The sequence below is a fragment of the Notolepis coatsorum genome, assembly GCF_963971535.1.
Source record: "Notolepis coatsorum genome assembly, chromosome: 2".
NCBI lineage: Eukaryota > Metazoa > Chordata > Actinopteri > Aulopiformes > Paralepididae > Notolepis > Notolepis coatsorum.
In genome coordinates, this window is record NC_140166.1 from 47,447,849 (window position 1) to 47,463,616 (window position 15,768).

The following is a 15,768-nucleotide window of genomic DNA, read 5'->3' on the forward strand; positions in this document are numbered from 1 at the left end:
GTCTTAGAGCCAGAGTCCAGTCTTAGAGCCAGAGTCCAGTATTAGAGCCAGAGTCCAGTCTTAGAGCCTCGAGCCAGAGCCCAGTCTTAGAGCCAGAGCCCAGTCTTAGAGCCAGAGCCCAGTCTTAGAGCCAGAGTCCAGTCTTAGAGCCAGAGCCCAGTCTTAGAGCCAGAGCCCAGTCTTAGAGCCTCGAGCCAGAGCCCAGTCTTAGAGCCAGAGTCCAGTCTTAGAGCCAGAGTCCAGTCTTAGAGCCAGAGTCCAGTATTAGAGCCAGAGTCCAGTCTTAGAGCCAGAGTCCAGTCTTAGAGCCAGAGCCCAGTCTTAGAGCCAGAGTCCAGTCTTAGAGCCAGAGCCCAGTCTTAGAGCCAGAGCCCAGTCTTAGAGCCAGAGCCCAGTCTTAGAGCCAGAGCCCAGTCTTAGAGCCAGAGCCCAGTCTTAGAGCCAGAGTCCAGTCTTAGAGCCAGAGCCCAGTCTTAGAGCCTCGAGCCAGAGCCCAGTCTTAGAGCCAGAGCCCAGTCTTAGAGCCAGAGTCCAGTCTTAGAGCCAGAGTCCAGTCTTAGAGCCAGAGTCCAGTCTTAGAGCCAGAGCCCAGTCTTAGAGCCAGAGTCCAGTCTTAGAGCCAGAGCCCAGTCTTAGAGCCAGAGTCCAGTCTTAGAGCCAGAGCCCAGTCTTAGAGCCAGAGTCCAGTCTTAGAGCCAGAGTCCAGTCTTAGAGCCAGAGTCCAGTCTTAGAGCCAGAGCCCAGTCTTAGAGCCAGAGTCCAGTCTTAGAGCCAGAGTCCAGTCTTAGAGCCAGAGCCCAGTCTTAGAGCCAGAGCCCAGTCTTAGAGCCAGAGCCCAGTCTTAGAGCCAGAGCCCAGTCTTAGAGCCAGAGTCCAGTCTTAGAGCCAGAGCCCAGTCTTAGAGCCAGAGCCCAGTCTTAGAGCCAGAGCCCAGTCTTAGAGCCAGAGCCCAGTATTAGAGCCCTACTGATGAATCCAGACTAGGAAAGCAGTTTCCATGGGTTTCCTTCAGGGCCCCTAAACTGTGACGCAACTTGCCTGCAGAACTTAGGCTAGCGATCAGAACCAGAATCAGAATGCTTGCCAGCTGTGTGTTGTACGGTACCTGAAAAAGTAAGAGCAGCCTCTGACAGAGTTGTGGCTGAAGTGTTCTGCGATCTTTTCACTGCCATAGTCCTCGCCTGGGTCGGCCCAGATCAAGTCGCACATGGGCCCGAATGCCGGAGGCTCCTTAAACCTGTCTAACTGTGGCAACAACACACACACACACAGATTAGAGACATGCTACAGCAGCCTATGAAAAGTTATTGTGATAAAAAGGACTTCAACTGGGACTTTGTGAGTAAGGTGTCTGCGGTCAGTTGAAAAGTTATTGTGATTTCGAGCCCAGCTCTCCGCATTGCTATCAGCTTGGCTGGTCGTTCATACTAATACAATTGGCAGTATTAGGGGGTGGGAAAGCTGATGGGTGGGGATCGGACGTTGTGGACAGCGACTCCTACAGGTCGGTTGGTGCGCCTGCGCAGCAGAATCAGGAAGCGACGGGGGCGGCGTGCCCTCCAAAAACGCAGACCCTCGCCGCTGAGAGATCGTGCTGTGCAGGTGAAAAGATGCGACTGCTGCTTCCTCGAGTACCGGAGGGGACACGTGATGTAAGGCTTAGTCCACATTGCAGCCGGCTTGTGGGAGGCATGGCCTAACAGCGTTCGAGACAGGGGAGGGTAGAATTGGATGATACGAAATTGGGATGGGAGAAAAATAGAAAATGGGAGAAAAAGTAGATAAAAAAATTCATACAAATTATTGTGATAAAAAGGACTTCAACTGGGACTTTGTGACAGGGTTCCCACAGACATTGCAAAATGTAATTTCAAGGACGTTCACATACTTTTCCAAGCACTATTTTTCATTTTAACACATTGACCGCCAGCACCAGGGGGCGCTGATACCCCATTCATCGATCCAGGTCTTTATTCAATGGATATAGTTTTAGACTGTGACATTTGCGAGTGCTTAAAATATATCTGATATTATATCTATGGGTCTAATAACGCCGTCGGGTCTCAGTGAGTTGCTTCTAGTCAACATGGCCGAGACAGATTGTTTTTTCATCGGTACATTTCCGTTTTATACCGTTTTGAATAAAGTATGGTTTGGGTGTTTTTCAGTAATTCCAGGAAAAAGGCGAGAAAAAGGAAAAGGACTTCAACTGGGACTTTGTGAGTAAGGTGTCTGCGGTCAGTTGAAAAGTTAGTGTGAAAAAGGACTTTAACTGGGACTTTGTGAGTAAGGTGTCTGCGGTCAGCTTACTTTCCTAATGTCGTCTAGACAGTTAATTTCCGGTGAGAGTCCGCCATGTACACACAGGAACTGTTGGTTGAGGAGAGCGGCGAGGGGCAGGCAGTCGAAGGCTTCCATGCAGGCGTCATACACCCGTTCAGAATATTTGATTTTACCTGCACCATAAACACACAGCGGAAAAAGATATCTGGTTAGGGTGACCAGCCACACATGTATTATAATAATCACATTGATAGTCCATTAAATAGGGAAAGGCATATTAATTAATCAAGGCTAATTAATTTCTCTGTGTATTGGTTTCCTGAATGTACCGTTTGTCACCCCATTTGTTTTTGTGTGAGAAGCCAGACGACACGATAAATACTATAATAATATGGTGCCCTTCAGTAATGCCGATGATGGCCGGACAATTTAAAAGATCGCCTCCATACCGGTTTTAGAACACTTTAGAAATGTCGTATATTGAATAACAATTTGTTTCGTATGGTTTTTCCACCAGAAATGTTCAATATATGACTGAAAATGGCTTAGGAGCATCTCTAAGATAGAACTTTCTTTTTCCCACGGTTCACCAAAAGTTTGCCTAAACACAATACTTCTTAGCTTACACAATCTTGTTATAACTAAACTAGCTGGAGAAAAAGAGTTTCACGTTAGCAGTTAGCATTTCCTGGATGACAGTGTGGCCAGCTGAGCCAAAACAAGCATGATAGGTTTGCAGGATTAGCACACAGGCAGGAAGTGCAGATAAACCCCCCCCCCCCTCCCTTGCTAGAACCCTGTGTTGTCAATCAGGCTGTGTTCCATTTAGGCCTGTCCCCGACTAAGGATTTGTATAGTCAACTTTTATTGGCCAAAATGTACCCGGGGGCACAACATTTTTATAATGAAAATTAACAAAGATTATAAAACATTGTTGACACTTTTTTTTACAGTCTTCGTCCCTATGTTTGATAACGTAATGTTAATGTCTCCATATATAGGGCTCTACGCTAACCTTTTTCCCAAGGAGCACATGTGCTCCTAAATAAAATGTTAATAAATAAAATCTAAATACAAATTTAGGAGCACACAGAAATTTAGGAGCAGAGTGACAATTGTTCAAGTAACACACACACACACGATGTGTGACATGGCTTGGTTTCATGTTTTGAGGTACCTTCAATTATCTGTAAATAATACATACATACTCTATCTAAATAGATTAAATATGATTGTCCCTGAGGGCAAGTTGTGTTGTTGTCAGATCGATCAATGAAATACGTTGCGCGCTCAGTGCTGTGGAATGAAGGAAATGCGCATCGGGATCATTTGGATGTTATTCTTTGGAGTTGTGTTACAAATGGAACGGTCTTTCCCCGCCGAACACAAGTTACTTAACGTTACACAGGTCGCGCTATGCAGATGCTTAGCTTGCTAACGTTAAGATAGCAGTGTAACTTAATGTTACACAGCACTATGCATGCTTGCTGAAAGCAGAGCAGAGCTCTCTGTCTGTCTGTCTGTGTTCGCACCTCTCAAGCACCCTGTAACACGCAGCGGGCCCCGCCTCCCTCCCTCTTTGCATTCCACCCAAAAACTGAATTTCAGTCCAGTTTCTTAACTATTAACAGCGGAGCTGTTTTGTAATCTTCACTCTGCAAGTAAATGATTTTTCCGGTTCGCGCACACACACATATTATTAGGGGCAAATACGGGGGAAATGCTCGCACTGTAGAGCATATATATAATTATATATATAATTAGTAAACTGTCGGGGGCTTTTATTGCCCCCCTTAACTGATTTTCGAGGGCATTTTGCCCCAAGCCCCCGTTAATTTCGAACCCTGGACTGAAGGCTTCTTGTCCTCTGCGAAAGCATGAAATTGGTCCACTGATGGAGTGCCTCTGTGCCTGGCTGGTATGCAGCCATTAGCGTTAGCCACGCTTCTAGGCCTCTTTGCTTTTGGAAAGAATGATCCAGGCCTGCTAGCGCCTTGTGTTCCAGTTGCATTAAAGTTGTTCCAAACTGTGTTCCACTTCCCTTTTATGAAGTGCACTCTTGCATATGATCAGCTGGAACACACACTGTTCATTATGACCTCCATCCCTCTCAGTCATCATCAAGTTCACACACACCATGTCAGTTATTTGGATATTCTATTCCAAGATATGGACTGAATCTGCTAAATACTAATATACTGTATCCAGTCCCTCTGGAGGTTATCAGAGGCTGCTCACCGGATGTTGTGATATAAGCGATTAGCAAAGCTCCTTTGCTCTGCGCGGGAGGGGGGGGGGGGGGCACTGATACAACTTTCCTGAGCCACAGCGTGACTTGCACAACTCTGCAGGTCAGATTAAAGCTGGAGGAGGAAGTCAAGACCTTATATGGAGAGGATGGCCGTTGGCTCTTACCGGGCCAGGCAGGGAAACAGCACAAGACGGGCGCACACAAGACCTCAGGGGCCGATTAGCTCCAAGGACCCAAATGTGTGGGAGTTGGACAGGGGCCACCGTCATTTAGAGTTCAAAGAAGTCCAGATGACCTGGTCAGAAGCCGCATGTAGATCAGCATGCAGACTATCTGAGGCTTGGAGAACCATTGGATGGATTGTCACTCGAGTATGTTTCCTACCCAGCCACCCTACCTGCCTCCTACCTGCCTCCTACCTGTCTCCTACCTGCCTCCTACCTGCCTCCTCCCTGCCTCCTCCCTGCCTCCTCCCTGCCTCCTACCCAGCCATCCTACCTGCCTCCTACCTGCCTCCTACCTGCCTCCTACCCAGCCATCCTACCTGCCTCCTACCCAGCCATCCTACCTGCCTCCTACCTGCCTCCTACCTGCCTCCTACCCAGCCATCCTACCTGCCTCCTACCTGCCTCCTACCTGCCTCCTACCTGCCTCCTACCTGCCTCCTACCCAGCCATCCTACCTGCCTCCTACCTGCCTCCTACCCAGCCATCCTACCTGCCTCCTACCTGCCTCCTACCCAGCCATCCTACCTGCCTCCTACCTGCCTCCTACCTGCATCCTACCTGCCTCCTACCCAGCCATCCTACCTGCCTCCTACCTGCCTCCTACCTGCCTCCTACCTGCCTCCTACCCAGCCATCCTACCTGCCTCCTACCTGCCTCCTACCTGCCTCCTACCTGCCTCCTACCTGCCTCCTACCCAGCCATCCTACCTGCCTCCTACCTGCCTCCTACCCAGCCATCCTACCTGCCTCCTACCTGCCTCCTACCTGCCTCCTACCCAGCCATCCTACCTGCCTCCTACCTGCCTCCTACCCAGCCATCCTACCTGCCTCCTACCTGCATCCTACCTGCCTCCTACCTGCCTCCTACCCAGCCATCCTACCTGCCTCCTACCCAGCCATCCTACCTGCCTCCTACCTGCCTCCTACCTGCCTCCTACCTGCCTCCTACCCAGCCATCCTACCTGCCTCCTACCTGCCTCCTACCTGCCTCCTACCTGCCTCCTACCTGCCTCCTACCCAGCCATCCTACCCGCCTCCTACCTGCCTCCTACCCAGCCATCCTACCTGCCTCCTACCTGCCTCCTACCTGCCTCCTACCTGCCTCCTACCCAGCCATCCTACCCAGCCATCCTGATCCTACCCAGCCATACTAGAATCAAGAGGTTTATTTGTCACATACATACCAGGGCATACAGTGAAATGCGGGTGGTCATGCCCGCATTGATTGTGCAAAATACAATAATAAAAATAGGCATAGAAAAAAATTAACATAGCAAAAATTAAATACCATACTTTTCGGACTATAAGCCGCGGCTTTCCCCCCCCCATTTTTCGACCCTGCGGCTTATATAACGGTGCGGCTAATCTATGGATTTTTACAGCTAACTGGGCGCACTCCCTCAGCTCTGTGACCGTCAGATCAGACTACTAAATCTGCTGCAGCAGTGCACGTCAACCACGTCAACCACGTCAACAAGCAAGAGTCTAGTCTATGAGCAGCTCAGGGCTCCTCTTTCAACATGCTGCCTACCTACTGTATGAGAGCTAACGTTGCTACCTACTATACCCGGCGCTGCTAACTGGCTAACGTTATGAGAGCTAACGTTGCTACCTACTGTACCCGGCGCTGCTAACTGGCTACCGTTATGAGAGCTAACGTTGCTACCTACTGTACCCGGCGCTGCTAACTCGCTAACGTTATGAGCTAACGTTGCTACCTACTGTACCCGGCGCTGCTAACGTTATGAGAGCTAACGTTGCTACCTACTGTACCCGGCACTGCTAACTGGCTAACATTATGAGAGCTAACGTTGCTACCTACTGTACCCGGCGCTGCTAACTGGCTAACGTTATGAGAGCTAACGTTGCTACCTACTGTACCCGGCGCTGCTAACTGGCTAACGTTATGAGAGATAACGTTGCTACCTACTGTACCCGGAGCTGCTACCTGGCTAACGTTGCTACCTACTGTACCCGGAGCTGCTAACTGGGAGCTGCTAACTGGCTAACGTTATGAGAGCTAACGTTGCTACCTACTGTACCGGCGCTGCTAACTGGCTAACGTTATGAGAGCTAACGTTGCTACCTACTGTACCCAGCGCTGCTAACTGGCTAACGTTATGAGAGCTAACGTTGCTACCTACTGAACCCGGCGCTGCTAACTGGCTAACGTTATGAGAGCTAACGTTGCTACCTACTGTACCCAGCGCTGCTAACTGGCTAACGTTATGAGAGCTAACATTGCTACCTACTGTACCCGGCGCTGCTAACTGGCTAACGTTATGAGAGCTAACGTTGCTACCTACTGTACCCGGAGCTGCTACCTGGCTAACGTTGCTACCTACTGTACCCGGCGCTGCTAACTGGCTAACGTTATGAGAGCTAACGTTGCTACCTACTGTACCCGGAGCTGCTAACTGGCTAACGTTATGAGAGCTAACATTGCTACCTACTGTACAGGGCGCTGCTAACTTGCTATCGTTCCTGTTTAAACAAAAATGTTAATAAATGGGAGCTTCCTCAAACAGCCATCTTTTTCCCGACAATCCCCTCTGTGCACGAACCCTTACATATGGTAATTAAACATTAAAACACCTGCGGCTTATAGTCCAGTGCGGCTTATATATGTACACATCATTCAATTTAGCTGCTGCGGCTTATATTCAGGTGCGGCTTATAGTGCGAAAAGTACGGTAGGTAAGACACAAGATATGCATGGGAAAAAAAAAAGAGAAAAAAAAAGAGAGACATGCTAAGTTCCTGAGGAACTGGTTCCTATATACACTACTCTACAATATACAATTTACAATTTTAACTCTTAATGTATCTAAACTATACTATTAGTACCGCCTTCCTTTAAAGTGACTTTCTATTTTTTAACGTGACATTTTGTTTAAGTGATTGTTTTAGCGGTTGCCGCATGAGTGTTTGTGTGTGTGTGTGTGTGTGTGTGTGTGTGTGTGTGTGTGTGTGTGTGTGTGTGTGTGTGTGTGTGTGTGTGTGTGTGTGTGTGTGTGTGTGCGTGCTCATGTGTACTTGTGAGTAGAGAGTTCAGTGCTTTTTTTTTCAGTTCAGTACTACCCAGTAGGGGTGTAACGGTACACAGAAGCCATGGTTCTGTACGTACCTCGGTATTGCGGTCACGGTTCGGTACGAGTTCGGTACAACAGAAAGAAAATATTTATAATTATTATTATATATTTATGATAATAATAATAATTATTATTATTAAATAGAATAATTTTCTATAGGCTTGCCGTGGTAGTCAGTGATACTGGTGGCATTCTGTGTTCAGGCATCCACTGAGTAAATTAATTGCCTACTGCCCCTTTAACAACTTATCCTTGTTAAGTTTCAGTTTCACTTGTAGAAAGGATTTCACTTCACGAGACTGAATACTAGAGAACAGATGACATGTTACAACAATGGCAAAGGATTCTTTGGATTTAAACACAGTAGCAGTTCAACTGGAGAGGAGCTCAGATGATCAGTCCGGAAAAGTATGTTTATTTTTTTTTCTGTGAGAGTCCGGCGGGGAAGAATGTTGGTGTGTGTGTTGGCGACGCGTGTGTGTGTCTTTCCATTGGTTTCATTTGGTTAACATTATTGGGCGAACAAGAAAATGAAAGAAAACTGTAAAATTGTAATGACCCTGCAGCTGTTCCAATGTAAATGTGCTGTTCTCGCACGGAACCCGTGGGTGCATGCATGCATGCACGACTGGTGTGTTTGCGCTGCCAGGCGTATTCTTCGTATGGCTGCACGTACAAAAGAAATAATATTTTTTTTAACGTATAAACTAATAAAATATATATATACACACTATCCAATTTACTGCAATAAAAATGATGATGAAACAGATGATGTATCCTGACAACATGGTGACTCTCTCATTCAAGGGTACTACGACTATGCTTGCACCTCATGGTACCAAAGCACCTCAAAGGCGCTAAAAACAAAATTACAAACATCTCAAAACAAACTGGTCAGACTACTGCTTGACCTTACTCCTAGAACCCACCTCACCCCTGCCCACTTTGACAACCTAGGATGGCTTAGAGTAGACGACAGAGTACAGCAACTTGCAATGGGCCTGGTCTACAAGATACACTACACGACCAAGGTACCCATGTACATGTCAAAATACTTCCCAAAGGTCAGTGAATACCACGATCACAACACCAGAGGGAGCTCCACAAATCATGTTAAACACAGATTAGGCTCAAACAAGGGACTAAACACGTTTCGCAATTATGCCACGTCAATGTGAAACGCCCTACCCAAAGCTGTAAAGGAATGTGAATCACTACCCACTTTCAAAACCACTCTCAAAGAACACCTACAGGGGACTGCAATTAGAAACTGGCCCCTGTAAATGTCCTAACCCAACCCAATCAAAACTCTAGTACGGTGATACTGATGTCGCAGGGCCTCTGGTGATTCCCACCCCTGGCCTACAGTAACAAAGACGTCACATGATAACATTCGCTGAGCAGAGCTAATAACAACCTGACCGTGACATATGAGTCAGATGGATGGTGGTGCACACTGTTGGTGCAACCCGGGCCAGAACTGGACCATCTCTGGGCTGTCCGCCCATGACACTTGCCTTAGACAAAAGTGACACACAGAGCTGCCCTTAACCTTTTCACTACCACAATACATAAGGTTAACCTTTCATTACCACACTACAGAAGGTTAACCTTTCACTACCACACTATAGACTGTTAACCGTCTGTAGTGTGGTAGTGAAAGGGTTAACCTTATGTAGTGTGGTTGTGAAAGGGTTAAACCGTTGTCATGCGAAAGGGTTAACCTTCTGCATTGCCGCAGTGAAAGGGTTAACCCTTTGGTAGTGTGGTAGGGAAAGGGTTAATGGTGCTTTTATTTTCCCCCCACAAATTTATGTATATGTATGTATGTGTTCTTTCATCCAGCACCATACATCAGCTGGGACGGTTCTGCTAAATGCAAACAGCCTTTGTCTGTCTGTCCAATTTGTTTTAAGCACATGAGTAATGAGAGCTTTCATTACAAACTAATTAGGCCAAGTATCTCTCGATGCAGAATCCCCATCCTCGCCCCCACCCCCACCCCTTCAACACCTCAGAAAGGGGAATTTTTTTATGAATAAACAAGTGGAAAGGCTGTCTTTTCTTTCGCTTGGTTTGAGTTTACATGCTAATGTCTCTCCACACCTGTGCTGCCGTTATTTTTTTTTATAATACCATGTCCTGTCACTTCTCTCTCTCACCTCACGCCTCTGCTACAACTGTCATTGATTCGGCTGAATGAGTGTGTGAGTGTGTGTGTTTATGAGTGTGTGTGTGTATGTGTATGTGTGTGTGTGTGTGTGTGTGTGTGTGTGTGTGTGTGTGTGTGTGTGTGTGTGCGTGCGTATGTTAGAGCTGTCCCCAAGCCTTTTTTTGGGATTCGAACATTCGCCAGGGTTTTTTTGAATGGACGTTCGAACCATCGTTTTTAATCATGCAAAAGAAATTTGCTCCTAAATACTTTTAGTACTGTCGAGTCTTAGCGCACATTTACGCATATAACGTAGCACGGTTATTAACCCTTTCACTGCCGCACTACCAAACGGTTAAACCTTTCACTACGATAATTCACAGAAGGTTAACCCTTTCACTGCCACACAACAGCCGGTTAACCCTTTCACTGCCACACGAAAGGAAAAGTTAACCTTCTGTAGTGTGGTAGTGAAAGGTTAACCTTCTGTAGTGTGGTAGTGAAAGGTTAACCGTCTGTAGTGTGTGTGGTAGTGAAAGGTTAACCTTCTGTAGTGTGGTAGTGAAAGGTTAACCTTCTGTAGTGTGGTAGTGAAAGGTTAACCTTCTGTAGTGTGGTAGTGAAAGGGTTAACCTTCTGTAGTGTGGTAGTGAAAGGTTAACCTTCTGTAGTGTGGTAGTGAAAGGATAACCTTCTGTAGTGTGGTAGTGAAAGGATAACCTTCTGTAGTGTGGTAGTGAAAGGTTAACCTTCTGTAGTGTGGTAGTGAAAGGTTAACTTTCTGTAGTGTGGTAGTGAAAGGTTAACCGTCTGTAGTGTGGTAGTGAAAGGTTAACCTTCTGTAGTGTGGTAGTGAAAGGTTAACCGTCTGTAGTGTGTGTGGTAGTGAAAGGTTAACCTTCTGTAGTGTGGTAGTGAAAGGTTAACCGTCTGTAGTGTGGTAGTGAAAGGTTAACCTTCTGTAGTGTGGTAGTGAAAGGTTAACCTTCTGTAGTGTGGTAGTGAAAGGTTAACCTTCTGTAGTGTGTGTGGTAGTGAAAGGTTAACCTTCTGTAGTGTGGTAGTGAAAGGTTAACCTTCTGTAGTGTGGTAGTGAAAGGTTAACCTTCTGTAGTGTGGTAGTGAAAGGTTAATCGTCTGTAGTGTGTGTGGTAGTGAAAGGTTAACCTTCTGTAGTGTGGTAGTGAAAGGTTAACCGTCTGTAGTGTGGTAGTGAAAGGTTAACCTTCTGTAGTGTGGTAGTGAAAGGTTAACCTTCTGTAGTGTGTGTGGTAGTGAAAGGTTAACCTTCTGTAGTGTGGTAGTGAAAGGTTAACCGTCTGTAGTGTGTGTGGTAGTGAAAGGTTAACCTTCTGTAGTGTGGTAGTGAAAGGTTAACCTTCTGTAGTGTGGTAGTGAAAGGTTAACCTTCTGTAGTGTGGTAGTGAAAGGTTAACCTTCTGTAGTGTGGTAGTGAAAGGTTAACCGTCTGTAGTGTGTGTGGTAGTGAAAGGTTAACCTTCTGTAGTGTGGTAGTGAAAGGTTAACCGTCTGTAGTGTGGTAGTGAAAGGTTAACCTTCTGTAGTGTGGTAGTGAAAGGTTAACCTTCTGTAGTGTGGTAGTGAAAGGTTAACCGTCTGTAGTGTGGTAGTGAAAGGTTAACCGTCTGTAGTGTGGTAGTGAAAGGTTAACCTTCTGTAGTGTGGTAGTGAAAGGTTAACCTTCTGTAGTGTGGTAGTGAAAGGTTAACCTTCTGCAGTGTGGTAGTGAAAGGTTAACCTTCTGTAGTGTGGTAGTGAAAGGTTAACCTTCTGTAGTGTGGTAGTGAAAGGTTAACCGTCTGTAGTGTGTGTGGTAGTGAAAGGTTAACCTTCTGTAGTGTGGTAGTGAAAGGTTAACCGTCTGTAGTGTGGTAGTGAAAGGTTAACCTTCTGTAGTGTGGTAGTGAAAGGTTAACCTTATGTAGTGTGGTAGTGAAAGGTTAACCTTCTGTAGTGTGGTAGTGAAAGGTTAACCGTCTGTAGTGTGGTAGTGAAAGGTTAACCTTCTGTAGTGTGGTAGTGAAAGGTTAACCTTCTGTAGTGTGGTAGTGAAAGGTTAACCTTCTGCAGTGTGGTAGTGAAAGGTTAACCTTCTGTAGTGTGGTAGTGAAAGGTTAACCTTCTGTAGTGTGGTAGTGAAAGGTTAACCTTCTGTAGTGTGGTAGTGAAAGGTTAACCTTCTGTAGTGTGGTAGTGAAAGGTTAACCTTCTGTAGTGTGGTAGTGAAAGGTTAACCTTCTGTAGTGTGGTAGTGAAAGGTTAACCTTCTGTAGTGTGGTAGTGAAAGGTTAACCTTCTGTAGTGTGGTAGTGAAAGGTTAACCTTCTGTAGTGGTAGTGAAAGGGTAAAAGTGTCAGGAGGCTAGAAACAGTCCGAGCGACGACAGCCGGCCACACGCACACGGTTGCACTTACATTCCTGTTTGAAGGTGAAGTACTCCGTGAGGTGCCGGCACTCGTGATTCCCTCTCAGGAGGAAGAGCGTAGTGGGGTGGTTGATCTTCAGCGACCAGAGGTAGAGCACGCACTAGGGAGAGAGAGACACAGGAAGGGAATCGATGAGAAACATGCCCACATTTACGTAAAAGGTCCTATAATAATAATAATAATAATAATAATAACTTTATTTGTATAGCACCTTTCATACAGGGGATTGCAGTTCAAAGTGCTTTACATCAGTAAGAAATAAGACATCAAATCTGTGTAAAACAAGCAGCAAGAGCAAAGCATAAAGTGGGATAAAATAATGCAGATATATTAATCAAATCATATCAGAACCTCACGTTCCAATAGGCTTCTTGAATTTCTGTAATCTGTTACAAAACATGATAAAGGTCATATGATAAAGTATGCACCCAGTGGATAGTGGGACGTAGAGATAAAAGTAAAAATAAGTAAAATAATCAAATGTGTTCCAAACTACAGTAAACGCTGCTTGAAAAGGGAGAAATTGATTTAAACTTTAGCACCGAATTAGATACAATTCATTCAAACCTTTATTTATTCTCAAAAAAGGACAATTGATGTCACCCTCATTTTAAATGTCGTCGAGACTTACAGACATTTCAATGCATACATTTCTTTACAATATAATAATAATAAATAATAATAACTCATCTATATAGCACCTTTCAGACATGGACCACACAGCCCAAAGTGACACACAGCAAATAGCATAAAATGAACATACCGTAGGCATAAAATGAGTATACAGTTGACAGAATAAAAACAATGCCGTTTGTTAAGTGCAGACATAAGAATAGGTATAAAAGACAATAAAAGTAGTGCAACGTAGAACATGCAGACATAAGAATAGGCATACACTAAGTACAGTGTTGCTCGAAGGCATGTGAACCCCCAGCCCGGAACAGCCAGTCCCCAGAACACCCCACACAGCGATCCCCACCCCAACGATAAAGACACGATGCTTCGTCTGAGTCCAGAGAAAGGAGTGACGTGATCCTAATGCGTTAAGTTAACTACAAACGTAAACGACCCTGAAAGGTGTTTGTTTTCCTTTGAAAAACCCAGTAAAAAAAAATAAAAAGGGCACATTGAAACTGATCTCGTGTGCAAACCAACAACATGTTATTCTCCCCCTGGTCACGTTAGGGGCCCTAATGAGAGAGGGGGGGGGGGGGGGGCGAGGGGGAGCCACTAGATTCAATCAGAACTCATTTATCCCCAGAGATGCTTTGGAGGTAGAGCTAAATGGGATGCGGGGGTCGCCGTTTTTTAATGCACGACGACAACAGCATGAAAAGAGTCGGGGCATTTACAATCCAAATGAGCTCGCTTCCTCCTCCTCCTCCTCCTCTTCTCTCTCGGCTCAGACGAGGCAGCGGTGCTCATTAGTCATCCAGCTCGCCACTCTCAGCCCACTCTGGTCCATTAGCATGCGGGAGCCGTGTGGGTGCGCCGCTCGGCGCTCAGCGTCCCTGAGAGGAACCCGGCGCGGCGCCCCAAACCAACCAGGTGGGCGTTTGTGAAATGAAAAGGCAGCGTGTGGAGGAGCGGGGGTGGGATCACGCTGCAGGATCAAAGAGAGAGGGGGGGGGGGGGGCTGAGTGGGCGCAGGGAGGCCTGGAGAGAGAACAAAACGCAAACGCTCACATGTACCGAATTTAGAGACGGGGCAAATTGCTGGCCCGCACAAAAAAGGCAAAGCGCTGGTTTTGAGAGGCTAAAGTCAATCTTTTCCGTTACCAAGGCAACAACCAGTTCCATTTTCCTTCATGTTGTTTTCCGACAAGAGCTTGGTGGCCTTCATACAGAATCAACTGGTTTCTGTGGCTTGTTTAAGTTTAAGTTTATTTTATAAAAATGTATACCAAGGGACAGTGCACATTAATCAACATCTTCAGTTTCCACATCAATGTAAATGTGCCATCTGTAGTCCCTGCCTACCATATATGTCTTTATGGTGCGGGAGGAAACCCAGAGTACCCGGAGGAAACCCACGCGGACACATGGAGAACATGCAAACTCCACACAGAAAGGCCCCCTGCTGGGGTTTAGTTTAGTTTATTTATTTAGCACATTATTAAAAAAAAAATAAAAAAAAAAACAGTGCTAGCAGGGAACGAAGCCCGAAGGGCTTGCACAAAGTTCCACTCCCATCCCATTGTCCATAAACATATATGAACGAAATACATGTAAACATGGTCTAGAAAATGAACTCAAAACAAGAGACATAAGGCAGAAGATTGACACGAGTCAATAACATTTTTTTTTTTTTTAAGTCCAAGAAGGCAAAGGAGAGGAGAATAACATATGAACAGTATATAATGAAGCTAAAGAACAAGCAGCCATACAATAGATGTAACACTGATGCACAGGAGTAACTTAATGTGTTGATGATTTATGATGAAATGTAATTAGATTTTAATTGTTTTTTAAATATAGATAAGGAGCTTGTTGACCTCTAAAGCTAATGTTGAATTGATGGCTAGATGTCCGACAGAAAGGTAAGTGGAGTTTATTACTTCCTCCCCCAGGCCATCAGAGTCTTGAACACTGAACTCTCCACACACAAGCACACATGAGCACACACACAACACACACACTGTATACGCTCACACACTAGCAGTCACTTTAGCATGAACACTCACACACACATGCTGCACACGCTCACACTCATGGTCACTTTACACAATGGAAGGTCATTTTAAAAACAAGAACGGGAGTGGTTCTTGTATAGTAAACAGATGGATATAGCAAGCTAGCATAAGGACACATAGTATAACTGTATATTGTATAGTATAGCATTGTATAGTAGTGTACATAAGACCCAGTGCCTCATCCGTAGCTAACAGTGTATTGCACTATCGCAGGACCTTAGCATGTCTTACCAAGCTTTTTGTAAACTTCATGTACATACCTGTTATGTCTTATTCATTCTTACTACTTGTATTATTGCACAAATGTCTTATTCTCATCCTATTGGATTCTTATTATTGTATTACTGTATTATTGTATTGTACAATCATTGCGGGCAAGACCCCCCGCATTTCACTGTATGCTTGTATGCCGTGACAAATAAAACTCTTGACTTGATGTGACGTACGTGGGTTGGTCATTATCATTATTACTGTATTTGGAAGACCATGTGAACATTAGATTAGTATCGTTTGTATGTGTGTGTGTGTGTGTGTGTGTGAACATGAGAGCTAATGATATGTCTTCTTCTCTTCCTGTCAGGTGCTGCCCGTCCCTATACTGAAGGGTGCTGATTGCCTAATGAA

General features: G+C 45.5%; 1 protein-coding gene across 3 annotated transcripts in view; it reads right to left on the minus strand.

Annotated features, from left to right (window-relative positions):
- The window catches only part of ppp3cca (protein phosphatase 3, catalytic subunit, gamma isozyme, a), a 128,577-nt gene that overhangs the window by 19,284 nt on the left and 93,525 nt on the right, over positions 1–15,768 (minus strand). For all 3 annotated transcript variants that reach the window (XM_084337925.1, XM_084337926.1, XM_084337924.1), the window contains exons 4-6: positions 12,440–12,551; positions 2,311–2,456; positions 1,106–1,245 (exon numbers count right to left, since the gene is read on the minus strand). In XM_084337925.1, coding sequence (XP_084194051.1) covers positions 1,106–1,245; positions 2,311–2,456; positions 12,440–12,551 — 398 coding nt within the window. The remainder of the gene's footprint in view (positions 1–1,105; positions 1,246–2,310; positions 2,457–12,439; positions 12,552–15,768) is intronic.